Source organism: Centroberyx gerrardi, chromosome 12 (genome assembly GCF_048128805.1).
Source record: "Centroberyx gerrardi isolate f3 chromosome 12, fCenGer3.hap1.cur.20231027, whole genome shotgun sequence".
Taxonomy (NCBI): Eukaryota; Metazoa; Chordata; class Actinopteri; order Beryciformes; family Berycidae; genus Centroberyx; species Centroberyx gerrardi.
Window position 1 is genome coordinate 14348208 of NC_136008.1, and position 26220 is coordinate 14374427.

General features: G+C 44.1%; 3 protein-coding genes across 4 annotated transcripts; 2 read left to right on the top strand and 1 right to left on the bottom strand.

Annotated features, from left to right (window-relative positions):
- The first annotated feature begins 243 nt into the window (after positions 1–243).
- gem (GTP binding protein overexpressed in skeletal muscle) lies at positions 244–2540 on the top strand. The gene is made up of 4 exons (XM_071916832.2): positions 244–598; positions 1024–1100; positions 1264–1468; positions 1630–2540. The coding sequence occupies exons 1-4, from the start codon at positions 244–246 to the stop codon at positions 1911–1913; spliced, it is 921 nt and encodes a 306-aa protein (XP_071772933.1). The 3' UTR covers positions 1914–2540.
- A 3643-nt stretch (positions 2541–6183) lies between these two features.
- Positions 6184–14220, top strand: cdh17 (cadherin 17, LI cadherin (liver-intestine)). The gene is made up of 18 exons (XM_071916830.2): positions 6184–6231; positions 6821–6916; positions 7176–7313; positions 7423–7558; positions 7997–8155; positions 8585–8740; positions 9420–9625; positions 9780–9911; positions 10029–10179; positions 10376–10579; positions 10703–10779; positions 10891–11079; positions 11488–11732; positions 12117–12247; positions 12650–12874; positions 12992–13102; positions 13215–13328; positions 14129–14220. The coding sequence occupies exons 1-18, from the start codon at positions 6184–6186 to the stop codon at positions 14218–14220; spliced, it is 2610 nt and encodes an 869-aa protein (XP_071772931.1).
- A 4681-nt stretch (positions 14221–18901) lies between these two features.
- pdp1 (pyruvate dehydrogenase phosphatase catalytic subunit 1) lies at positions 18902–25976 on the bottom strand. Of its 2 annotated transcripts, none has more exons than XM_071916774.2 (9): positions 25906–25976; positions 23477–23791; positions 23201–23368; positions 21996–22207; positions 21793–21874; positions 21418–21512; positions 20851–21019; positions 20533–20751; positions 18902–20089 (listed from the first exon to the last, which is right to left on the bottom strand). In XM_071916774.2, the coding sequence occupies exons 2-9, from the start codon at positions 23723–23725 to the stop codon at positions 19709–19711; spliced, it is 1575 nt and encodes a 524-aa protein (XP_071772875.1). In that variant the 5' UTR covers positions 23726–23791; positions 25906–25976; the 3' UTR covers positions 18902–19708. The 2 variants fall into 2 exon arrangements, with proteins under 2 accessions (XP_071772875.1, XP_071772874.1); XM_071916773.2 differs by having other exon boundaries at positions 23477–23788; positions 25906–25958.
- Positions 25977–26220: the final 244 nt, after the last annotated feature.

Here is a 26220-nt window from a genome sequence, read left to right on the forward strand (position 1 = left end):
TTTAGGACTATCCATCTTTTTTGGCTGTAAAATCTGTATGCGGTAAATTTATGAATGAAGGAAGATAAGGTCTTCCAAGGAAAAACGTTGTTTGCCTAATGATGATCACCGACTGGAGGTCATAGTTTACCCACCTTTTTATTTACCGCTACATCACTGTGCAAAACAGTGGATTTGGTCCCACCGGTTAATCCAGGCGTGGGTTATTTTGTTTAAGAGTTCATAGTAACTGCCATCAGCACCATGCTGTCCAGTGTGCGCCGGCACAGCCTCCGCCTGCAGACCGAGCTGCACCGGTGGAGCATCTGCGACCCGGGCAGCCACCTGCTGTCGGACAGCCTGCTGGCCCGGGTCCCCGCCTGCATCTCCCGCTCCAAGTCCTGCATCAGCTCCACCGGGGAGTCGGACTTGAGCCGCGGGAGCTGGTCGTCCTCAGACTCGGTCATCTCCACCGACTCCACCGGCGAGGCAGCGGGACGCCGGGGTCCGCTCCGTGTGGTCCTGCTGGGGGCCAGCGGAGTCGGTAAAACGGCGTTCGCCAGCATCTTCGCCGGTGCGGCGGACAGCATGGACAGTGATGTCTGCGAGCTCTACGGAGGTGAGAAAATGTTGATGACTCGACCAGTGTTACTTGATGATGTCCGATCATTGTCATTCATCATCCTGTCACCCCTAACGAAAAAGATCGGTCTTAATACTGTAATAAATTTTAGAGGACTACTATACAACCATCACAGCAAAACTGGAGGTCCCTATAGGGGAATTATGCGAATATTATTTTGATACCATATAGGCCTATAAAGAATAGATAAAATGCCATAAAGTTTGAAAATAAAATAAAAGAAACTATATTACAGTATTGAGTAGCCTACCACAGACAAGTCTATAAGAATATCAAAAGGACATTATAAGAATTTCTTTCATTATGGATTTGCCAATAGTTGCAGTCAACAGCAAGACTATCTGTTATAGAATCTTTCTCTTATTTTACAAATGTTAATTGTTTGCTCCTGATTATTTCAGATGAAGTGTGTGAAAAGGCGATTGAAGTGGATGGAGAGACTGCAACTATAACTCTGCTTGACACATGGGATGCAGAGGTGAGGAAAAAACAAAACACCTGCAATGTGAGATTATTTGACTTGTGTAAATCAGAGAGAGGGCATTACAGCCTGTATGTCAGCCTCATAGAATATCTAGAAATTGTGCACATACTGTACATTGTTTCTCTAACGTGTGTGTGTGTGTGTGTGTGTTTTGCAGGATGAGAACCAGTGGGCTCAGGAGCATTGCATGCAGACAGGCGATGCGTACCTGTTGCTGTACTCTATAACTGACCGGGCCTCGTTCCTGCGCGCCTCGGAGCTCCGTATCACCCTCCGCTGTCACCGTCCTGCCCAGCACACGCCAATCATCCTGGTGGGGAACAAGTGTGACCTGGTCCGACGCAGAGAGGTGTCAGTCAGCGGTGAGGACACATAACCCCTGTGTGTGTCTGTGTCTCTTTCTCTCTCTTTCTCTCTCTCTCTTTCTTTCTCTGCTTCTGTGTGTTGAGCATTATTTGATGTGAGGTTGGATTTTTCCTCTTTGTTCTACTTTTTTAACTTTCTGTGTTTCTGCCTGTTTCAGAGGGCCGTGCGTGTGCTGCGGTGTTTGACTGTAAGTTCATTGAAACGTCAGCCGCCATGCAGCACAACGTCTGGGAAGCCTTCCACGGCATCGTGCGGCAGATGCGTCTACGCCGAGACTCCAAGGAAGCCAACGAGCGCCGCAGGCACGTAAACTCTAACGCGCGGCGCGAGAGCCTGCCCATGAAGGCCAAGCGCTTCCTCGACAAGATGGTGGCAAAGAACAATGCCAGCGCGGCGTTCCGGCTGAAGTCTAAATCCTGCCATGACCTCTCTGTGCTCTAGGAGCCAGGAGATACACATTCTCACAGCAGGTGAAGCAGCTACGGGCTGGATAATAGAGGATGTCGAGGTGGACTGGATTGAAACCTGCGTTCAAATAGGGCTAGGATGGTTGGAACCCACTCCTCACTGTGTCCACACCCAGCCTCGGCACAGCCAAACACTGTGTACATGAGAAGTGAATCTAGCACTTCTGCACCGCTTTCCCTATATTGCAGTCTAAATTAGACGGACTCTCCTGAGCTCTGTTCGCCAGCCTCTGTGATGGACTGGATAATCAGCCAATGGAAATGTCCTATCCTGCCGTGTCGTGTCTGTGGGGCAGAAACTGTGGAAGTTGGAGAGAGAGCAGCTGATGGAGGCTTGAGAGAAGGATGTTTTCATGCGTTCGCTCATTTCTCTATTTGAACAAAGACATTCGTGTTAGATTCCTTGCACATTTCTCTCTCTCTCTTGTCTGTTTTTCCCCGTCTCTGTTGCTCTTTTTCTCTCGTCCCTGCCAAATTTGTCTTCTGTGTCCCAAAGTGCCAAGATTACCAATTGTAAGCTTTGTTGATGATTATGTGTGGTCTTTCAATGTTTTTGTATGATGACCAATTAGTTAATTAATTAGTTACTTTCAGTTTATTTATAATGTGACGTATTTTGCTATTTGTGAATACTTCCCAGATTGTTGATAATGTACAATATTTCGCTAGTTGGAAGTAATTTCCATTCTTGCCTCAGTGTTGCTTATTGGAATAAAGTGACATCTTTCCCTTAGAAACAAAAAGCTGTCCTTTTTTTCTGTCATCTAAGCTATTGAAAAATTGCCATGGGTGACTCAGCGTTGACACAAAAGACACACACACTCTTTTCAACAGCAACACTACTGAGCTGATGGAAGATGAGTCAGGTGGTGACATTAAAGTTGAACTTTCAGAAACCAAATTAGTCCCATATGTGTCTGTCAGAGCGGGCCCTGTCAGCGATTGGGTACAGTGATTTGACTGTTCGGGGACAGATTAGAGATTTGGGTCACAATGTGACAGTGAACATCGCACTCAGACACCGGCTGGCTCAGAGCCCCAACTCTGTTAGAAAGCAGTAAAATGCAGGGAAATGTGTTGCCAAGGTAACGTTCGGATGAGACTAGGAAGTGTGTGTTTTGTATGATCAGACCGGGGTGTTTCAGGCAGATGGTGTTGGAGCATGTCGGCCAGAATATCTACCAGGCTGCCTGGACACAGGATCAAAGCAGACAAGTGTACATATTAGAGGCAGATCCATCTTCAGCAATGCCCTCATCTCCCGAACCATCAACACTACAATCACAGGTTCTAGTTAAATACAGGCCCTGTGAAACAGTGACTCACTCACAGCCTGTTTTTCTGTGGTTGCAGATTCACATAAATCTCTGCCTTGGCTCCAAGCAGCCCTCTATAGCCAGTAAGCTCACTGCTCTCAGCTCAGACTGGTAGCATGTGTATCAGGATGTAAAGATAACACTGTCAATTTGTGAGGATGAGTGAAGAAGATAAGGATAATGCTCACTGTCAAAATATAGTCCGGCATTCTCGTTTTTGATTACTTTTAAGACATTTCTGCTTTATTCGATTGTACGCTTCAGAGAGGGAGGACATATGAGAAAGAGGGGAGGACATGCAACCAAGGTCGTGAGCTGGAATCAAACCCGCTGTTTCATGATTACATGATAGGTGCCTTCACCCGCTGAAACGCCCGGATGTCCCATAGTTGTGCATTCTTATGAGTCAGTGGACTGTCGGTGTCTTCTGTTTGTCCTATTGTCTACACACAGCTCCTTATCAGGCACAACCCCCAATGGAAAATCAGACAGGAAACAGTTCAGAAGTTCGTAGGTCAAAGTCTGAGGGAAAAGAGAAACTTTTCCATTCTATGGCAGCCTACACTTCTTGAGAAATTGACCCCTATTCTTAGCCTCTGACCATGTATCATGATTCACACGGATGGCACGGTCTAACAAGAACAACATTTGACCAAACCTGTTAGATTTCTATAACCAGTTTGAGTTTTTAATACACCAGCACACACATGGTGCTGAGGCTATAAGCTTTGAGGGGATATGGAAAATTAAGTGAATGATATTCGCTTATCATATTTGTCCTTTACCTTCACCGAATTATGACACTATATCATTGTTCTGTTCTTCCTGTCTCCTTCTCTCTTGTCAGCTGCTTCCCCATTGGCTAGGTAAGCATGAGGGCAGGGTGATTAGACAATCATTAGGTTCAATAAAACATTGCTGGTTAACACACTTGGTTAACGTTTGACCAGCTAGGATGGGGCTGCTGGGATCACTCTGAAGTCTGAGGAGTGACTCGCGACCTCTCCTGCAAGGTACGTCTCCTTACTCTTCCCGTCTCCCAGTTTTGGACTTGGTCAGTATTTGATGTGGCTTTTGGATTGTGAGTAGGCTGCATCTGTCGGTTTTTATTGGCCTGTGTTTGTACAATGTGTTTAGTGTGTCTGATGCTGTAAGTTTGTCGTGGGAGCGTTGTGATCTTGACTTGACTTTGGCAGGGCCTGCGTGTCAGGTGTTGGCATATCTGTGATAACCAACACTGAGATTCTTAGTGGCTCTTCTCGGTCGTCCTCGGTGCATGAAACCTGGAAAAACGGCCTGTATGGGACACTTTAATAGGTTTGGTATCATAACAGCTGAAATTTAGCCTGGCAAAGGTCATCCAGTCACAGTGTGCTTTAAAAGAGGCCTGTGAAGTGAGCCGAAACAGCCCACTTCTTCAGTGTCTGAAGACAATGCCAATTTGTCAATCGATCTCTAGTTAGACACAATTGATTCTATTATTTTCCAAATGAGGAAAGCATAGTCTCAGTATAGGTATGTGCCTATAAATTGTTAATGCCATTGAATGGCTTGTTACTACATATACTGTACGTATGCCAGTCTGCGTTGCTAGTTCAGTTGTCGACATGGAGCCAGAAGTTTTGATAAATGGTACAACCAAATTCAGGTAAGGTTAAATCAAAGTCCGGTTCAGTTGATAAGGCGTGGAGTGAACAGTTATTTAGGGAGTGTAACAGGTCGGTGACATCAAAGGGTGCTGTGCTAGAAAAGGTCATTACCCATGACTCAATGTCACCTTCAGTTTTCTGTGGCACTTGCTTCACCCTTCTCTCTCGCCTGCACTCTATAAGTCCAGGAATCCCAAACATGCTTATTTGTTAATACATTACAGAGATACAGAGATATTGATTAAGCACACAGTTAGTCATTTTGTGTATGGTTGTTGAGTACTACTTAAATAAATGTTTGTGAGTTTTGTTTGACAATTATGAGTATTAATAATGTTTTTTTCTGAAGTTATGCAAAGCAGTCTCATTAGTAATGTTATTCCTCTGAAATATACACATATACTACTGTCATCTTGAAGATAAAACTAAGCTTATCAGTTATTTGGAACATACTGAAGTAGCAGCAAACTTTTTGGGAGATAAGACAATCGTTTTCTCTTCCATATAAAGATTTTTTGATGAAGGTGGAACACTAAATGCATGAGTGATCACTCACTATAGACATGAAAACTGTTTCTTTAAACACACTCACACGTGCACATGCACACACACACATACTACAGTGAAGTCACTGGGGTTACACACTTGAGATCGACCTTTGGATACCTGAATCATATGGACGCCCACCGGGACCCGAGTTACTGGCAGGAACTTGATGATCGTTTATGTTCTGACTTTCAGTTTCTCCGCGTGGAGAGGAGCTGAGGTGGGTGGTTTACCTGGCTGTGTAGGTGGAGCTACACATGTAAGGGCTTTAAGCTCAAAGTCTGAGGGAGAGAGAGATAATGTGTGCATGAGGGGATCCTCAGGGACGGCGGACAGATTCTCTTTGCATGAGAATGAGCTTCAAGTGTCTGTGAGTGGTGCTTGTCGAGGTGAAATCAATAACGGGCTGTATTGAATGGACAAGCGAATGTGCTGAGATGTGCTGGATTTAATAGTAATAGCTTTTAGATGGAGTAAAAGCTGGATAATACAAACCCACTCTTCACTGTGTGCCATGTGCATGAGAAGTGTATTCAACAGAGAGCACTTATACTACGCTTTGTGAAAACGTGACAATCACTACGTGACAAAATCTAAATCCTTCTCTTCATCTCACCACTCCTCCTACTCAACCTCCTCCTCCCTCCCTTACCATTTTTTACTAACTCCTCTCCCCCATATTCCTCCTCCTCCTCCTCCTCCTCCTCCTCCTCCTCCTCCTCAGAGTCTGATCATGACACCCATGGTGCATCTGCTGCTGCTCCCGCTCCTGCTCAGCATTGTGAGTACACAGCTCAGCCAGATCCCACTCTTGTCCTGCATTGCATATTCATAGTAAATATTCAAATATATAAACCTATTGAGTGATCTGTGAAACATTCAGTGTGAATCAATGATTTATTTTATTCATATATTTTAACAGTTTGGGGGACATAGGAAGAGCAAATCTGCAGATTTATTGGACATTTGCGCTTGAGATATACAGATAATAGAAAGTAAAATGGAAAGAAAATAATGTCAGTGAGCATCTGGAGATAAGAAATGGGTTCATGTGCAAGGAAACCTTTGGTAACTTATTAAAGTATCACTGAAGGGAACTGTAAACTGTGACTAAACTGAATGTTAGTACTACTGTGAGTGGCAGTTTGTAGACTTTGCTCTCCTGTCCTGTAGTGGATTATAAGAATTCCCTCACTTGCAGCGTAAGTGTGGTTCAATAAATAACCGGCCTGCTTAAACTCACTGTCCGTGTCCGCCTTCATTTGTCTATACAGAGAGGGGAAAGGTGGGAGTGAGTTTGATGAGTACAGTTTTGCCCCTGCCTGTACTGTACTTGATGACCCTTGACCTCTGTGTCTGTGTTCTGATAGGCTGGGGGGAGGGGTCTGGAGGACAAGAAGGGCCCATTAGAGAACAAGGTTCTGGACGTACCAGAGGAGACTCCAGTGCCCTATCCTATCTATCAGGTAATACAAAGGATCTGTGGTCAAAATCCACTATGTAAAATATATCATCCAGGGATGTGATTTTTCTGTCTTGATTCAGGATTTCTGGTTTTCTGGACACACAACACTCATTATTTTCTAACTGGATGCTACTGCCTTTTTCCTGCTTTTTGGTGTTCCACGTCAGATCCCAGATCAGATCAAAGTGGCCACAGTCTCAAAACACTGTAAATCAGTTAATCCATTTTTTGTGGTTACAACTCTGTCCGTCTCTCTCTAGTTCCAGTCATCCCATCAAGGTGTGAATGGGTTCAGGCTCAGTGGAGAAGAAGGAGAAGCCATTATGATCTCTGATGATGGATGGCTCTACCTGGAACAGCCTCTGGACTGGGCCCAAAATGACCATTATCTTATTGGGGTAAGCTGGTCATCTGTACCTACTAATACACACACACAGACTTAAGAGAAATCACACACATGTACTGTAGCAACTTCATGTTTTTGTGTGTGTGTGTGACCATATCCAGGTGGAGGCGTTGGTAGACAGTGAAGTAGTGGAGGGCCCAGTTTCTGTGACCATAAATGTGCTGGATGTCAACAACCACGCTCCATCCTTCAACCAGACTGACTATGCTGCTATGGTTAGAGAAAACAGTCCTGCAGGTAGGTGTGTGCATGTGTGTGTGAGTGTGCTTGTGAAAGTATTTGCACGCTTATGTGTGCCAGCAAATATGTGTGTGTATGTTATACCTAAATAAGGGGAGGGGAACTACTCCTAATGCAAAAAGGAAACCAGTACCATGAATAAAAATATGTACAATGGCTATGGAACAGTAAATATAGCTAAACAGTATATGCATACTTTAGGCATTGTGTTTTGAGTAGATACACCCTTCCACATGCAGAAATCATGGCCTGTTATGGTAAAAGTGGTTCCCCTCCCCTTATTTTTCTGTACTGTTACAGTATATATGGGCAACATGATTGTATTCTAAGGGTTTCTGGTGTTGCATCTGGCTTTATACTTTTCTGTTCACTTTTCTACCCAGTCCAGCATCTCATGCTGATATGTGTATAACATCAGTCTAACTTTTGCTCCAGATGTCCCATTTACCCGCGTGTTTGCGTCGGACCGGGACGACCCCGAATCTCCCAATGCTCATCTGAGATACAGCCTGGTCAACCAGATCCCCAACAGACAGAACACACTCCTCTTCCAGATCAACCCTGTCACTGGAGAGATCTCCACCACACAAGAAGGTAACACACACACACACACACGTACACAGAGACAGAGACACACACAGACAGACACGCGGCGCTAGGTGAACTCTCAGTGGGAAAGTCTATAATCTGTCCATCTCTGCCTGTAATCTGGCAGTATAGTGCCACTGTAAACCCAGATTACACAGCTCAGCTCTTGTGCTCCAGATTTACGCTGATTGGTGGCAGATTGACTAAATGTGTCGCGTGATGATGATCACTGATTACTTTGTGTTTGTGTCTGTGCGTGCATGAGTGTGTTTGTGTGTATGTGCATATACAGTATACCTGTGCTGAATGTTGTGCTTTCTAAATTATTAGGCCCCTTTGAGAGCAGCGATATTGTGGACCGGTGTTATATATAAACATATCTATGTCATGTGTGGTAGCATGGCTGATGATGTGTGTATGTGTGTTCTTTAACAGGGGAACAGATGCTGAAGGCCAGAGAGGGCATCCAGTACGCCAGGGGAGAGGATCACAGCAGTGAGGCTCTGAAGAGGAAGTTCGACGAGTACTGCTCTCCGACGGAGGACATCCCCTATGAGCACAACCCCTTCTACAACTGTGTGGAGAGGGCAGGTGTGTGTGTGTCTAGAGTGTGACCTGAGTGTGTGTGTTTATTTAGATGCATGCATATTTCCAGAGTCTTACAATTTGTGATGAGGGATCCCAGTCAAGGGATCTGTGTCTGTTTGCATGTTCTGCTTCAAAGCTTGAGTGTGATGAAAAGATGTGATGAAATGGAGAAAGGGATGGTGCCTAGATAGAAACATAGAGAGTAATTAAAAGTGACTGAGAGTGACTACACAGTAAGGTGTTAGTAGTGTGATTAGCAGGGTGTTGTGTTGATGAGTCCGGTTGGAGCCAGTGGTCAGTCAGCCTCTGATTTCTATGGCAGGATCAGGAAGAAAAGCCTCAAGGATCATGTGCAGCAAAAATGCGGCTAAAGTAAATTCAGTATCCATGTGACTCTTCAAATATGGGCGAGACTAGAGCCTCAAAAATAGGTCAGCATGACGTTTCGATTCAGCGTTCCAAAATTAGAGATCTACTGCATATTTTTTGTGATATTCACCCTCTGTAATGTTCCCCCCTCAAGTCCACTGTATTTATTGTGGTGTCAAAGTCCGTCTTAATCACTCCACCAAAACTCTTCATGACTGTTTCCCTGCTGGGTTGTAAATGAGTTCAACTTTTTATTTGTTGGTGCTTGTACAATGGCTGCAAATGGAACCTGCGTCTTCCTCTGTGGTGCCAGAGATGAGGCGCAGGAACGTGGACCCCCTGGAGGACCCAGACTTCACCCTGATCGTGCGCGTGCAGGACCTGGGCGGAGCGTCGGAGAATGCGCTGAGTGGAAACACCAGGGTGAACATCGTTGTGCAGCAGAACCTGTGGTTCAACCCTGGACCAATCACTGTTAAAGAGCACTTTGCCACAACCTACCCCATGGTCATCGCTAAGGTGTGGCGGCACGCACATGACAACACTGCACAAATCTCACAAATGCAGACACATTGAGGCAAATACATAGTCACTACAGCTATGTGTGGTAATCAACCCCCCTCCCATCTCCCATCTCCCATCTCCCATCTCCGCCCTCCCCCTCTGGATCCAGGTCCAGTCTAACGAGCCCAGCGCTGTCTACAGGTTAGTGCAGAAAGAGCGAGAGCTGAAATTCCCCTTCAGCATCACGGAGGATGGAGATATTCAGCTGACAGAGGAACTGGACAGAGAAGAGAAGGACATGGTAAACAACACACACACACACACACACACACACACACATATTAGCCCAGGATGTCCAAGGACCTTTCTCTTTGATCTTGGTTTTGTCTTGCTAAAAACACCCATGTGTCTGTTTCAGTACATCCTGGTGGTGTTTGCAGAAGATTACCTTGGTAACGAGGTGGACCCACCCATGGAGATTCAAGTCGTGGCGGAGGATGTGAATGACAACCCACCTATGTGTGTGGAGGAGGAGAGTGTATTTGAGGTGCAGGAGAATGAGCCTGTAGGTAAGATATGCATGGATGTCAGTGTATTCATATATGCACTCATTACATAACCTGCACATGGTGTAAAATGGGATGAATGTGCCTGCAGGAGAGCGAGTAGACTGCATCTGTTGTCTCATTGGGCCTTTCACCGTTGGTTCTGCTATTTCCTGTGCTATCTCTGTTTCTGGTCTCTCACTGGTTCTTGTGGTTCCAGGCAGCCAAATAGGACAGCTGGTGGCCCATGATGCTGATGACGCTGGAACGACCAATGCTCTGCTCACTTACACCATCCTGTCCCAACATCCGGCCGCCAATACCTTCTTTATCGATGAAGCTTCTGGACACATTCAGACAGGACGTATGCTGCAGAGAAAAGATGCTGCAGAGTACCACCTCACCGTCACAGTCAGCGACCCAGGTAACACTCACACACACACACACACACACACACACACACAACACAAGCTGAAACACATTGGTACAAGTACAAATAAATCATTTTTCACTCCATTTTGAAGTGATTATTGCTTCTGTCTCACAGGTTTCAGCACGCAGTGTAAAGTCCTCATCAAGGTCATTGACATCAACAATGAGCTGCCTTTGTTTGAGAAGAATGATGTGAGTACCTTAACCACTTGACACGTAGTAGAAGCTGCTGTCTCTTATCTCTGATGCTGGTTTGCTGATATTCAATTGTTTCTGTGTTTGCCTGTGTGTGCCGGTGTGTAGTACGGGAGTCACACTCTCGCGGAGGACACTCCCGTGGGACACACCGTGCTGACGCTGAAAGCAACCGATGCTGATGACCCAGGCAGCGGCAGCTCCCTTATCGAGTTCCACATCTCTGCCGGTAACGACGACAAAGTGTTTGCCATAGAAACAGACGGCAACGGTGAGGGCAGACTGGTTGTGGTCAAGGTATGGGACCCCCCCACCCCCAACACACACACACACACACACACAAAGATGGTTTCATACAACCCATACTCTTCTATCCTGAAATCTGCAAGCACTTCTATACCTCAAAAAGTTCCCAATGGACCTTATTTTTGAACTTATATCACTTTGTGGGGTGTGAAACTACCCAGAGGAGCGAGTGCAGCCCAGCTACGTCCTACTGTTGGCTACTAAGATGCATATCATACAAATGTTAGGAATCAGACAAACATTTATCATTTCACAGATTCCCACTGAAAGATTTTTGTTAAAAAAAGTCCAGACTGCTCAATGACTTCCAGATAGAAGGTTCTGCTGTGACCTTCAACATACTCTCTGTCTCTCTCTAGCTCTTAGCCTCCTCTAACTGGCCTGCCTCTCTCCTGACAGCCTCTGGACTTTGAGTCCTCTCCCTCCCACCAGCTCAAGATTGACGCTCGTAACCCAGAGCCCCTGATGAAAGGTCTGGAGTACGGCAGTGAATCCTCCACCTCCGTTTCTTTATCTGTCACTGATGTGGATGAAGCCCCAGAATTCAGCCTGGACGTCCTGGATGTGACTGTGCCTGAGGACACCAGTGCGGGAACATTGCTGCTCACAGTGGAGGCCAAGGACCCAGAGGGCAAAGAGATCGGGTACACACACCAACTGTTGCTCACAGTCGGGATCAGAATAGAGAATACAATAGAGAATACAATATCAGGACCTCACATACTGTGCAGACAAGATGATCTGTATGACAATAGACTGAACATAGAGACACTACAAGTACAGATTTACAGCTGAAGAATTGTTCGACTATAGCAGCATTGGCTAAGTTGGTAACAGTACTACTTCCCACTGTTTTGTTTTTTTTTACTCAGCTCGTCATCACTGCTACACAATATGCACCGTCGATCTGTGTTGACAACTATTAGCTCCACTGACACAAATTCTGTGTTTGTTATATCATGGACGATTTCTGATGTCTGCTCAATTCGTGTATAGGTTTGTGAGTACTTTCCTTGTGTGTTGTGCAGTTTCAAGATGGATGGAGATACCCGTGGCTGGCTGGAGATCGATGCTGCCACAGGAGAGATCAAGACCAAAGCCAAGCTGGACAGAGAAACCCTGGAGGCTTTCGAAGTCACTGTCACTGCCTTTGAGAAGGGTGAGATAATACATACATACATTTCCTGAACATATCATAGCATATCAGACTGTTACGTTTATATGTATTGTTAATCATTTGTTATACAGGTTTTTAGAGTTCATATTGCTGTTTAGTGCTCTTCAAAGCCAAAGAGCAGTAACTACATGAGTAGTTAGTAGTGAAACCAAGAAAAATTCTGTTAGTGTTTATCTCCTGTTCTGACAAAAGTATTGTTGGTAACGAAGTGGATACTATATCTTTTAATAGCATTTATGGGTATAATTGCTGATGTTATTAAATCTTAACTGTAGGTATGACCTTTGACTTTTAAAACACAAAAAGTTACTGCTGTTTGCCTTCATACAGCAGTCTAATCCGGAGTCAGAGCAGCTTTTCATCCTCTCTGATTTCCCTCTATAGCCAATCCAGAGAAGTCTTCAGAGCGTGTTGTGTCTGTGAGGTTGTTGGATGTGAACGACAACATCCCCATGCTGAAAGAGAACCAGGCCTTCATCTGTGTGAAGAAGCCCCAGCCTGTGCTCATTCATGCCCACGACCCAGACAGCGCCCCCTTCTCCCAGCCCTTCACCTTTTCCTTGGCCCAGGGCAAGAAATCCCCCAACTGGGACCTGCGCACTATCGATGGTACGCCAACACATGTAATAATCCACAAGCTGATATGTTGGAAGGTGGTGTTGAAACGAAACATTTTACATTCAGATTGTTAGATTCCTCCTTTTTCACTTTGTGTGTGTTGTGCAGCTACATCAGCCAAACTGATCCTCAAGAAAACGCCAACCGAAGACAAAACCTTCCGTGTCCCCATTACCATCACAGACAACGCAGGCATGGGCGTCACACACACGTTTAATGGTGAGTGACTAGTTACAAATAACACTTTTAATCAGTCTAATGGCACAATATATCATGTTTCTGATGCATGTTTAATGCATGTGTGTGTCGCTCTCTACTCTCTGCACACCAGTGAAAGTATGTAACTGCACAGAGCTGGGATACTGCTACACCGCGCCGGAAGTACACTCCAAGGTAGGATTGGGAGCCACCATCGGGATCCTGGCTGGAACTCTCGGATTTGTCGGTGAGTCTGACAAACTTCTTAAAGGCAACTTTTGTTTTTTTTTTCCTCATGCCATTATTGCCGATGAAAAGTCTAAACCCACCGATGTATTTGCCACAGTCAGAGGCTTCTACTGTCTGTTCTGTGCAGTGATGGAAAGGTGAAAATAGTCCCCATTAAAGGCGCTAATTAACCGCGTGATAAAGTCATGTTAGGAAAACTGCAATACACGTTGTTCAACATGATGTAATACGTTAGTCAAGTCAGCAGTATGTCTCTGCGAGCTGTTTTTAATTTGTTTTTGAAAACAGCCTATGACTTCTGGGAAGTAAGGCAAACCTGCAGTAGAACAGACAGTAGTAGCCTCTGACTGGCAAATACATCGGTGGGTTTATACTTTTTCAGGGGCAATAAGGCGATAGAGCGATACTAAGGCGACACTAAATTACACCGGTGTTATCCTTTAAAACTGTTGAAGTTTTAAAAGAAAAAAAAAAAAAAAAAGAAACCCTACTTGAAAACACATACTCTACAACAGTGTCATCATCTAGCTTCATATCAGAATCAGAATCAGAATCAGAATCAGGTTTATTGCCAAGTAAGTTTTCACAATACAAGGAATTTGCCTTGGTATGTAGGTACTGCAAGTCAAGAAAGTCAAGAAATGTAAATAATACAGAATATGAAAAAAAATATAATAAAAATATAATAATATTGGTGGTGTTGACTCCATCCACTCTCCCAGCGGTAGCTTTTGCTATTACTTTTGTTGTCAGTGTTGCCTGCTCTAGTTGACTTCTGTTTCCTCTGTCTTGGTTCAGTTCTGGTCTTCATCATATACGTTAATCGCATAAACAAGAACAACAAGAAGAAAGCCTTGGCTGAAGAGGCAGATACGGACGGCATGCTGTAGAGACCCTAAACACACACACACACACACACACACACACTTTAGTGTATTTTATTTTATTTGCAAGGGAGAGGTAGGTTAATTGGTCGTATGCATACTTTATTATACTATCTTGTCTCATCCTAATCATGCATTTTTGCAGCCCAATGACTTAATTTATTAAAATTCGACACCTGGACTCAGGTTGTTTCATTGTTTCATTAATTTCATTATCTCATTTGATTCAATTTGTTTTCGGCCCAGAGCTTGTTTTGCTATTTGTCCTCTGCTTTTATTTGCCTGATGAATTCAGAGCTGTTGTTTGATGTGCTGTTATATCAGTGAAAATTGTCCTTCACAGCTGACTGTTGAAAGTTATGGGGTAGCTGGAACTATCATCAATGTTAAAACCATTCCTTCCACCCAGAGTATCACAGTAGCCACAGTGCTATCTGTGTGATGACGACTAGGTGAATGAATGACTGGTGCTGTCAGTAACAGGAAAAAGGCCACACTTTGTGTTGACTCTCTGTTTCGCAATAAACGAACAACTGGGAACTACTGTAGTTTTCACATCATCATCATTGTGTGTGTGTGTGTGTGTATCTGTGTGTGTCTGCGTGTGTGTATGTCAAGACAGACGCGTGGTGCTACAGGTGATTGGTGACATGAGACATCAGCAACAACCATCTGCACCTCAGCTCTGTGCCTGTCACAGTCAATCATGCTGCCTAAACAGCTTCCCCTCATCAAATAGCCTTCTGTCCTGCTTTCTGACAAAAATTCACTTGGCACGTACAGTAAGTACTCTTACTTCCCTCTTTTTCTCTGCTTCCCTCCTGGTCTGCCACTCGGTACTCAAGGCCAGGGTGTTGTGGAGGGTAATGCTCTGAGTCATCTCAGACAGTGGGAGACGGACCACTGAAAGGAGAAGGATGGCATGATTGTGGGCTTTTATGCAGCACAAAGAGACTGCAACACAATACATTCTGCGTGGCAAGAAGAGCCACACACACACACACACACACATGTGAGAGTTGAATGTGGACGCTACATGTGCTGCCATGTCCACACATCCATTCAAGCCATGTGCCACATTTGTGAGTTGTGAGTGTGTGTGTGAGTGTGTGGGATGAGTCATCAAACATCCTGCTACAGCCTTCAACAGCCACTGGAGAAGGGTGTCAGATGTGTGAGATGGAGCCTGAGAGGCAGAGGAGTGGGCTGACTTGCAACCTCATAAAGACAAACTCAACATGGAACCTCTCCAGTGTTTATGTCTGCACTCTCTCTCCACCTGTATCCCGGCAACACTTTCCAAAACAACAGACACACACACACACACACACACACACACAGTGAGTGAGTCCTGGAGAGCTGGTGGGAGAGGTCGAAAGGTTGAGAGAGAAGAAGAAAAGAGATGGAAGAAAGAAGCAGAGAGTAAACTATGTGATGGATGACCTGACTACTTCTGGATATCTAACCGCACTGTCAACACACACAAGCGATTCCACCTGCTGCTCTCGGTCTTAGTGACTTTGTGTTGGGAACCATTTCATCCTAATTCTGAAATACTAACGGAATATATTGGCATTTCACAGTCAAAATCAATTATTACATAAAGATAAATTGGTTAATCACCAGTTCACATAGCGTTTAACAATACAGAACATTGAGATTTAATTGGAAGACTTAGGTTGTGTATGAGTTTTATATTTCCAAAGATACAACTCGAGAGTTATTGAAAACGCTATTCATGCATTTTGGGGATACAAAAAAAATCTTGAAGTTAACCATTCAGAAGTTTTAGATAAAGAGAATTCAGTCTGTAAAAGCGTTATCATTTGGCCAAACAAGGACTTCAAAGTTTGGTTTCACTTTTTTGGTGTCACTTTTTTTTTAAATGGTTGTTGTTATCTCATTTTGGAAAAAACTCTGCAATCAAAAAGATCTACAAATATTTAACAATTTTCTCCAAATATTGTCAACCTGACAAGCTGTGGCTGCCCCTAGCAGCGCCTCACTTTCTTCGAGGAATGTGGCGTTGCGTCAGTTTGATTATGTGGGATGATTCTTATTGAGCATCCTGTATATTAACTTCAAGGAGCTGTACAAGCATGTAAATAAATTCCATGAGCAAGATGGTCTGATAAACTCAATGTGTGTGGGTTGGAGAGGTCAGCCAGGGGACAAAGCTCAGACACGCAGATCCTCCACAAGATGAGTCCAATATATGTCACACCATCTGCTTTTACGCACTAGTCCTGGAATGACATCCGCGATAAGCCGGAAATGAGGCACTCAACTGACCAAAAGTGTTACAGAGAGAAGTTTATTTCCAGTGACCTGAATAAATGTCTTTGGTTACCAATAAACCAAATACACCAGTTGTCCTGGACACCTACATCAAAATGATGACAGTAAAAAGGAGATGCTGGCTGGAGGTAAACTCTCCTCAATCCTTTCATGAGTGTCACACAGTAGAGTTTTACTGAGGCCACATACCCCCCCCCCCCCCTTTCCAAAAATGTCCATAGAATTCTAATAAATAAATCCTTGTATTCTTTGTGAATCGTGGCTGCAGATTATCAACAGGCTCGTATCTTCAGGGACAGACATTTCCCACAGTCCCTCAGGAAACTCTCTAAATGCAGCAACACACAGGGGGAATCTAAGGAAGTGTTATTGTTTTAATCACATTGTATGTTGTTGCCAGGAAACGTGAACATATTTTTGATGTTGGCCATCAACATAGCCCCAAATATTACCTATAGGTCGCTGTGTCTGGCAGAGTGAGGAGCTTCTGTCTCCCGTTTCATGTTTTTATACTGTTTGATTGTACTGTTCCTAAAACACAAATAATTTATATGACCCTTTACTAAGATAGTTTCAATTCTGCCTGTAAGTATGTTTTTAGAATAACTAAAATTCCACTAGTATGTATGGCAATGATAATATAATATATAATATAATATATAATAATAAGTTAATTTCATTGACTTGTACTGGTGAGGAAAATAATGGTCCAAAGAATTTATGGCTAGTTTGAAAACCATTTGTTTCTCAGTGTTTTTTCTTCTCTAATATTACACCCCATAAATATTTTACTGTGAATGAATGGCCGCCTTTTCAAAGTGACTTCTTGAACTGTGCTTTGAAACTTTCAGATAAATTGAAATTGGATTGTGATTCAAAAATATACTCTATAAACCACAGTAGATGGCATACACTTACATAAAATCAATAAAATTATTGAAATCCTTTTTTCTGTCTTTTGTGCTTTGAAACTAAATAGACATCAGATTTCTATGCCAAATTACAGCATAACCAGTGTAGAAAGATGGACTACAAATACACTCTGTCCACCAGATGGTGCTACTTTGCCAGACCTGGATGAGTGCAACACGGTGACGCCTCTGTCCGGTTCCCGCCTGTCAGACAGCTGGCCTGTCTGGTACCACAGCATCATCTAGTGGCGGTAAATGTTCCTCTGATAGTGATGTCACCATACTGATCTGTGACACTGCCTGTCAATACATTAAACTGGATCTAACTATCCTGCCAAGAGATCATCAAAATAACTATCTAGGTGCAACATCAAAGCACTGTGTTACTATTGCTTATAGTGTCGCTGTCACATGTAATAGTGAAGCAACTGAAGTGAATAATAGTGAATACTGAATAATGCCAAACCAAGGAGTCACTGACCTTCACACTGCAACCTGACACCACAGCGACCTTCCAGGTGGCTGCAGGTTAGTGGGATGGTTCAGCTGCTTTGTACGACTCAGCAGACTCAAGCACACAAATACACAAACACACAAACACACAACACTACCGGCTGGCGTGTATTCGGTGTTTTATTAAATCATTCCAAATACAAAAACGTAGCCCACATAAGTTACAACGTATACATACAACTGTAGATAAAGATGTGTAACATATTGCCAAAGCTGAATAAATAACCTTCAAGTATTCAGACAGCTTCTTTCAGATATACATTCTCTGCGCTCATTTGGGCATAAATACAGCTAGAGCACACAGCCAGGAGCCTGTGATTAGCGTTTTAATGGTGATGATGTCAGGAGACTAGCTTGCTTCTGCTGTTGCCAATCTCATGTTTCTGTCATGAACGATAACATCCTAACCAGTAACTAACTGTCAACCAGGCTACTAATGACCCACCATAAAAAAATATATAAGGTAATATACAGTTTCCCTGCAATAAAATAAAATACACACCCTGCATATAGCCATAATAACCTTTACAGAATAATAATTTACGTATTTCCCGTGCATCTTGGACGACAAAAGAAGCAACACAGAAACACTGACAGGTTTATGCTTGACAGGTTAAAACACGCGTCCCTTTTAACCCTATAACCTACAAGCCCTGGACAATAACCACTAACTCTATCAAAAACAGAAGTATTATTTACCAAGATCCAGAGCTGTAGCGAGTTTTTATGACTGATTGTGTATTAGTTTTCAATCAGTGCCTCTGCTTAGAGAATCATGAGTGAGCGCAGTTTTGCAAAATTGCAATTCCTGTCACTGGACTCCCGTCTTTTGCTGTGGCAGACATATTGACCTTGACTCTCTACTGTGCGTGGGAAACAGGGCATAATTCACTTCACGATTACATCTTTCTCTGAAGCAAAGTCTTAGAAAAGCCAGGTTGGTAACATTCCATCTGTAGCGTGAGTCTTTCAGGGGTTCATGCCTGCCTGGTTAAAAATGTATGCAAAACAAAAGTAAGAACTGAAGAGTGTGCTTTGAAAATACTAAGAATCTCTCACAGCCACACACACACACACACACGGAGAGAAACGCAAACCGAGACGCACAGTCCTCCGTTGTAACATCAATCCCTCAGAAGCAGAAGCAGCCTAGAAGGTGAGAAGGAAAGTGCCTGGTGCTGCCCACTAAAGCGGTACAAATAACACAAGCAGACAGCACAGACAGAGTCCATCTCTGAAGAGGTCGGTTCAGTGTCCCACAAGGCCTCTTTCCCCGTCAAGTCCTGTCCTTCACCCCCTTCGGAAATCCCATAAACTCAACTCCACCGAGCCTTTCAGAGGGCGAGGCGGCTGAATCTTTTGGCACGGAAGACAGAAGTTTGTCACAGCGTCCCGTCAGTCGCGACTGATAATTCCCAGCAACGCAGAGAAGTCTGTATGGACCGGTCACACAGGGATATTGGCGACATAAATATCTTGAGTAAGAGTGTGAAAATGGTCCAGAACACAGAGAGAGAGAGCGAGAGACTGCCACCCAGTCTTTAACTTCATGTTGGGAGCTGAATCTCTCCAGGACTGCATACAAACACACAAATTCTTTACATAAATATTATTAAAACAAATTCCAATTGTTGGAGAGATACAATCTACAATATATGTCTGTTCACAGAAGGTGTGCTTATGGGTAGATGTACACAGTTAAAGAAATGAGCATTTGTGTGTGTGTGTGTGTGTGTGTGTGTGGCTTTTGTCGGCTCATCTGTAGCTCCGGTTCAGGACTGCTCTTCCTGTCTCTGAGCTCCTATCACATGAGGGTTGAACTGAGTAATGATGATGGTGATGTCATCGCGGTACATGCGAGCCAGCTCCTCCGGCAGCGACAGCATCTTGGACAGCCTCTCGTGGTCCACGGTGCCAAATTCATTGTTCCCCACCGCGTGGCGAATCAGGTGGGTCGCCGCGTTCTGATCCTCGAAAGCCGAAGACATGCGAGCCTTCCTCTCTTCCAGCAGCCCCTGCATCTGTCCCAGGGTGACCCTGTAGCCTCCGACTGTGAGGGGCTGGCGCTGGTGCACCCCCGTTAAATACTCCCCCACAATACGAACCACTTCCTGTCTGTGGAGGGTCTCCCAGAGGCCGTCAGAACCGATCACCTGCAGGGACAGACAGTGGAGAGTTGTAGCCATCGGAAAACACATGACCATTCTGTCAGATACTGAAGTAACAGAAATACCTTTTGGCCATCATTGAATTATCATACCTGAAGTGAGATCAATTGAATTTACACTATATACTGTATACATTTTGGAGAAAAAAAAAATCTTCTAAAACATAACTTTTGAATAAAATGATAAATAAATAAAATAAATAAAAACAGCAATACTTTTGAAAGCAAAGATCATACAATGAAATTTCATAGTAACCCATAATGTGCTTTACTTTCATGACAGCATTCATTTTGCGACTTTTTTTCCAAGTAGTAGAAATCTCATTTTAGAATGAAATGTCATACAGCACTTGGTGTTTTGGTAACAGAGGTATATGAGGGATAATAGGTGACAAATTGTATAAATTGTGCTGCGGCCTCGTCTCTCACCAGGAAGCGGTCTTGTGGCCGCAGTTTGTGGTGTGTAATCTCAGGCTCAGCAGTCAGGTAGGGGGGTGTGTGGTAGTTGGGGGGGATAAACTTTGTATGTTCATTTTCATGGAGCTGATCAGGTCCCGACTCCAACACACGCTTCTGCAACTCAATACTCCACTTGAACTTTACATCCCCAAACGCACGGAACGGCATGAGGAGGCCAAGCAGCCGCTCCTGACATACAGAGAGGGAGACAGACAGAGGAGAGGATTCACTAACCGTGCCATGGTCACAACAACCAAACGAAGCAAAAGGTACAGACTAATGTCGTACCTGTCGTATGACCGTCTTCCTCTCTGACGGTGGGTGCTCGTTCCGTATCCGAGTCACCTCATCCTCGTTCTGGGCGTTGTGGTCGTTAGAGAGTGTGTGAGCGCTGAATGAGCCGTCCTCCTCCTGCACCCCCAGCACTGCCCGACCATCCCCCGCGTTGGCCAGATACCTTAGGAACAGAAAGGAGAAGAGTCAAGGCAGAGACATGCTTAAGAATATTTTTCCTTGTCACAAAAAAACCCTGTATGAACCTAGGCTTATTTCACTTTACAGGAGACCCATCAGAAAACATCAGTTCTGTCAAAATGCACTTTTTTATTCAATAAGTAATAAAAAAAATCCAAACAAAATATAACATTTTAAAGCTCTGAATGCATAGTAATCAATAATCCACCAAAAAAATAAATGATATAACACAATGTGTCTGTTTCTCCACATTTGGTCACATTTTTTCTTACTCAAATAACATAGCTACTATAAGATATATAAGATAAGATATAAGATACTTATAAAGTATCAATTGAAAAGACACAGAGAGAAGCATGTGTATGGATGTATCATGCGTACAAGTCTGATCCATCGATGTGAGCCACACATGCTGTTGCTCCAGAAAAGGCCACTCTCAGAACCCAGTAGTGCAGGAAAGCATTCGGGTCTCCCACCTAGACAGGAAAAAACAGCATCAGCCTCCAGTCACGATACGGTCCATGCTGGGTTTAAATTACAGAGAGAGGCACTGGCAGCTGAGCTCCCTTGAAAGAGACCTGAGCTCCCTTCAAAGCAATAAAAGTTTAAATCTGGATGGTCACGCATGTGTGTGCGCACCACTGCCACGGAGTAGAGGTGATATTCAGCATGTATCTTAATGTGTTCCTCACAAACATAGGATGCTTTTGGGAGAACCAGCTGTGTTCGATTATAAAGACAGTGGAGTTTCCCCACCTGAGCCTCCAGGGACAGGTCGTTGTCCAGCCTCTTGAAGGCATTCAGCAGCGCCTCCTTGGTGTCTGGAATCTCGCCTGGGCTGAAAACAGAGCGACAGAGCAAAATATGCAAGAGTGAGACAGAAAGCCAGAGAGCGAGAAGAGAAGGAGAGCAGAGCTAGACTTTTCTGTGCATATTCTGCTGCGTTTCCCTGTCCTCACCTGTTGAGGTCGATCAGCTCCTGCCAGTAGGTGCGGAGGCTGTTGAAGTAGAGGCTCTGAGCCTCCCTGCTGAAGTAGTCGTTGGGGTGTTTGTGCCACTGCAGGATGGGGCTGAGCGCCCGGCCGGCCTCCACCGCCGCCTCCAGGTCGCACAGGGTGTCGTGAGGCAGCAGCGACACAGCTATGTAGTAAAACAACCTCTCACTCAGCGCCTGGCGGAGAGACAGGGTTGGAAAGAGAGAGGAACATTCATTTTTAGATATGAAACTAATGATTCTAATGGGGGAAATTGGGTCACTGCAGCAGCAAGGAATAGGATATAGCTAAGAGTGTAACAAATAAAACCTGTTGAACATAACAAGAAATGGAGCTTCTACAGAACTTCTACTTGCTTGAAATAATTGCTGCTATGATGACTATTGACAGACTTACAGGTTACCAGATGTTTGTAGTTTACCAATCTAAACTTTACAGAGCAGGTACGCAAGTGTACATTGTTAGTTTTTCACAATATCAGATTTACAGATGGAAGTAGGGCAGGGTTCAAAGTTAAGATTTTTTTTCCCCACTTGACCTACTATATTTTCACTGGCCCAGCAAAAATGAAAATAACCACTTCTACATAGATATAAGTAACTTACTACCATAAAATGTACAATATTGACAGAATATACATCTGCAAAATGACTGAGAAAACACCAAAAAGTAAATAGCTGGTTGACTATTAATGAATCTAAAATGTTTAAGTTTGAATGATTCACAGACAAGCTCTCATAACCAACCGATAAAAGCTTTTCTGTAAATGCAGCCAGCAAAACATAAAACAAAAATCAGAGTGGAAATTTACGAGGGTATTAAATCTCTCCATTCATCCATCTTGCCAATATATTACTGGAAATGGCCAACAAATGCTACAAAACATTGCTGGGATTGATTCAACATTTTCAACCCCAACGGTACTGTTGCTTCCACAATGAAAGAAACACTCTTTTTCTATTTGCTTGGTAATTCAAACAACCTGCTGCCATGACCACACACTTCTGAGTTGGCAGGTTAGAGAAAGAACAACAGGGAGGAGAGTGGGCCAGTGGCAGAGCAGAGAGGTTTACCACTGGATGAGAAATACTAACACCATGAACCCTTTGTATTGACTGACCAGTTAACATTTAAATCAAGTGCACTAGATTGAAATGAATGAGCTCTACCTGGGCACAGGCGCAGCCAGCGTGACCGTCAAACACGCCCAGCAGCATTCCTCGTGTCTGCAGGCAAGTGGCCGCACTGCGACGGTCCTCTATGGGAGCATTGGCTGGCAGCTGGTTACTATCAAAACCCATCACTGATGACACATTCTTCCCATCAAACTCTGGCACCTAGAACCATGAGACACAAAAATGGCAATATGACAGCTTTAATGTAGAGATGGACTGGAGGCAGAAAGGCAAAAAGTGTTTTCTGTATGAATGCGTGAGCCCACAAACCTTGAAGCTGTACTCATTGGCTTTCAGAATGGAGTTGACCTGCGGAGGGGTGAGGGTGTAGCTGCGGAGGTCCGAGGTGGTCCGGTAACCTCTTGAGGGCAGGTGGTGCCGCCAAACGTGGGACGGGTGTCTTGAGGCAGGTGGGTGAGAAACGGGCCCTACATGGGACTGGTGTTGGCATGGTAACAGGCTGGAGGCCAAGAGCTTGGCACGGGGCAAACCCCGGAGCAGCTGTGATGTCACAGGCATGGCCAATGGTGCACTTCAGGCACACACACACACGCACACAGTGCACCACTGATGTATACACACCTACTGGAGAGACACAGACATACAGAACTCAGAGGCACAGCACTCAGAAAGCAACAATACTCTCAGCTGGATGTCACTGAATGGATGCATGCTGGTAAAATGTGTGTTTGGTGGATAAATCAATAAGAGTCGCCCTCTGCACTGGTCAGTCACTTTTTGAGACAATAACATTTGAATACCTCGGTTATATACAGTGTTCCCCTGTTTTTAAACTTTGTCCCTGCTGGCCACCGTACATGCTCTCTGACCTTGAGCAAATCAAAATCAAAGCAAAACAATGTCTCTGTATCATCGGGGTGTCCTGGTGGATCAGTGGTCTAAGGCGCGTACCATATAACTATCCTGGGTTTGAATCCAGCCCAGGACCTTTCACATGTAATCCCCCTCTCTCCCAATCTTTCCTGTCTCTCTACTGCATTCTGTCCAATAAAGGCAAAATGCAAAAACCTGTATCAAACAGACTGTTGATTGGCTGCCTGTTACACTGGCTCTGCAGAAAGCATTAGCGTCTAAACTTATACAGACTTCCCCTCCTGCCTGGACGGTTAACTTGCCTAATGTAAGATGAAACTTAATGTCATTCCCATGTGGTGACATATGGTAGGTGTGCAGCCAATGGGAAAATGAAGAGCAAGACAAAAAAGATCCACTTTATAAATGAATGAGCAAGTTTTAAAAATTAAAACTTTAAATGTGCTCTTGTCTGTTTATTAAATGTTTCACACAGTATCTGATTCTGTACACAAAAACCACTGAAAATGGGTAAGGTGACATTCTAAGAAAAAATTAACTATTTTGGCCAGTAAAAACTATTCCTGGCAGGCACATTTTCTTAAGTTTGCCAGCCCTTCGCAGGTCAGCCAAAATGGTTATTTTGGACACTGGATGGGAGGAATGAGGAACAGGAAAAGGAGAGAAGGTCAGGAGGTGGGGTGGGTGTGTGTTTGTGTGTGTGTGTGGGGAAAAAAAAAAAAAAAAGTAACTGCAAAAAAAGTAGCTGAAATGCCATCTGGCAACATTTCTCTGATAATTCTAGTCTACTTATCTTGCATGCAACATCCTGCACAAGGTTAGGGTTGTGCATTCAATGCTGAAACGTCAAAGATATCATAATTGTGTTTCAGTGCTGACATGTCATAGCTTAAGGTGGTGATATAATAGAGAGTCAAACTGCCTTATTTCAGAAATGCAAAGACAGTGACTGGCTACAGCTGACTTGAAGTTTCAGGAGAGTGTGCTAACTTAGAGACAGGTCAACTGACAGAGCATGCACTGGTGTCTGGCTTCAGCTGCAGCTTGGCACTATTCTCCAGGTCAAGCTCGGTGGAATGCCCTACTATTAATAGCTTTGGTATGAATTCTGGCCCTGACTTATGCATCTTATGAAATGTCCTGTCTGGCCATGCCCTATTGAACTAGATCCTGACTGACGGTGTTTCTCCATCTTGTCTCTCTCTTCATTACATAATTAAAGGCTCAGTCTATTTGCAGCTCGACAGGATGTATTCTCATTTCGGTCAGGCCGGAGGAGCTGCACACAGCCTCCAGCCAATGTAACGTTACTCACAGCAGCAGCTGGGGTGATGACTATTCAGACAAAAATCTAGTTCAAGACAAAGTGAACCGGGATTAGAAACTGAACTGCCACCGCAAGGTTGGACCGTATTGGCCAGCTAAAATCCTCCCAAGTTGTGTGTGAGTCAGAGAAACCACACAGGGCCTTTCCCAGCGCTACAAAAAAAAAGTTGCCATGTTTGTTGACATTACTAGCCTCCTAGCTGGCAAGCTATCTACACAACCTCAAATCAGTTAGCTGGACGTGAACCATAAAAAACATTGCCTTACAGTTGAGCATCTACCACATGGTGCCACGATACGCCACTTGAAATAATGTTGGCTGTCTAGCAGCTACGACACGAATCAGCCAACCTAGCAGAGCAGACAAAATTATGCTAGCTAGTAACGTCAACGTTACACCCACCAACTATCATCAAGCCGAATTATGTTTGCTCATATAAGAAATGATCGCACCAGCTGCAAATCCGTATAATTTCTTATTTGCACGCAAACATTGTAAATGCAAAGGAAAAGTCACTCACACACACACACACACTCACCTTATCCGACAGATCCGAAGTGGTTATTGAAGTTCATAGCTGAATACCAAGCCCTCTGTCCTGCATCATTCATGAGCGCCGGGGCGCAAAGTGAGCGCTGATTGGCTTAGCTCTGACAGCCGCGATGACGTCAAATTAGCCACTTAAATGTAAAGAGCCTTTACAGGTTTTACCCTCACGGTCTGTGCTTTTACAGCATACTGAGCGTTGTAAATGCAAATCCAATTAATTACACAGGCAAGTAGACATTAAATACTTGTTTAAACCTGCGCTGATATTTAACAAATACCACACTGAACCTCATATTGCCTGTAA

Excerpts from the sequence above, each read along its gene's own strand:
- gem (XM_071916832.2), top strand. The coding sequence starts at position 244 with ATGCTGTCCAGTGTGCGCCGGCACAGCCTCCGCCTGCAGACCGAGCTG. Across the intron at positions 1,101-1,263 it reads TTGACACATGGGATGCAGAG|GATGAGAACCAGTGGGCTCA; the intron begins GTGAGGAAAAAA and ends TGTGTTTTGCAG. Across the intron at positions 1,469-1,629 it reads CAGAGAGGTGTCAGTCAGCG|AGGGCCGTGCGTGTGCTGCG; the intron begins GTGAGGACACAT and ends TGCCTGTTTCAG.
- cdh17 (XM_071916830.2), top strand. The coding sequence starts at position 6,184 with ATGACACCCATGGTGCATCTGCTGCTGCTCCCGCTCCTGCTCAGCATT. Across the intron at positions 7,559-7,996 it reads TAGAGAAAACAGTCCTGCAG|ATGTCCCATTTACCCGCGTG; the intron begins GTAGGTGTGTGC and ends CTTTTGCTCCAG. Across the intron at positions 11,733-12,116 it reads CCAGAGGGCAAAGAGATCGG|TTTCAAGATGGATGGAGATA; the intron begins GTACACACACCA and ends TGTGTTGTGCAG.
- pdp1 (XM_071916774.2), bottom strand. The coding sequence starts at position 23,725 with ATGCCTGTGACATCACAGCTGCTCCGGGGTTTGCCCCGTGCCAAGCTC. Across the intron at positions 22,208-23,200 it reads CTGGCTGCGCCTGTGCCCAG|GCGCTGAGTGAGAGGTTGTT; the intron begins GTAGAGCTCATT and ends TCTCTCCGCCAG. Across the intron at positions 20,090-20,532 it reads GGCCACAAGACCGCTTCCTG|GTGATCGGTTCTGACGGCCT; the intron begins GTGAGAGACGAG and ends CTGTCCCTGCAG.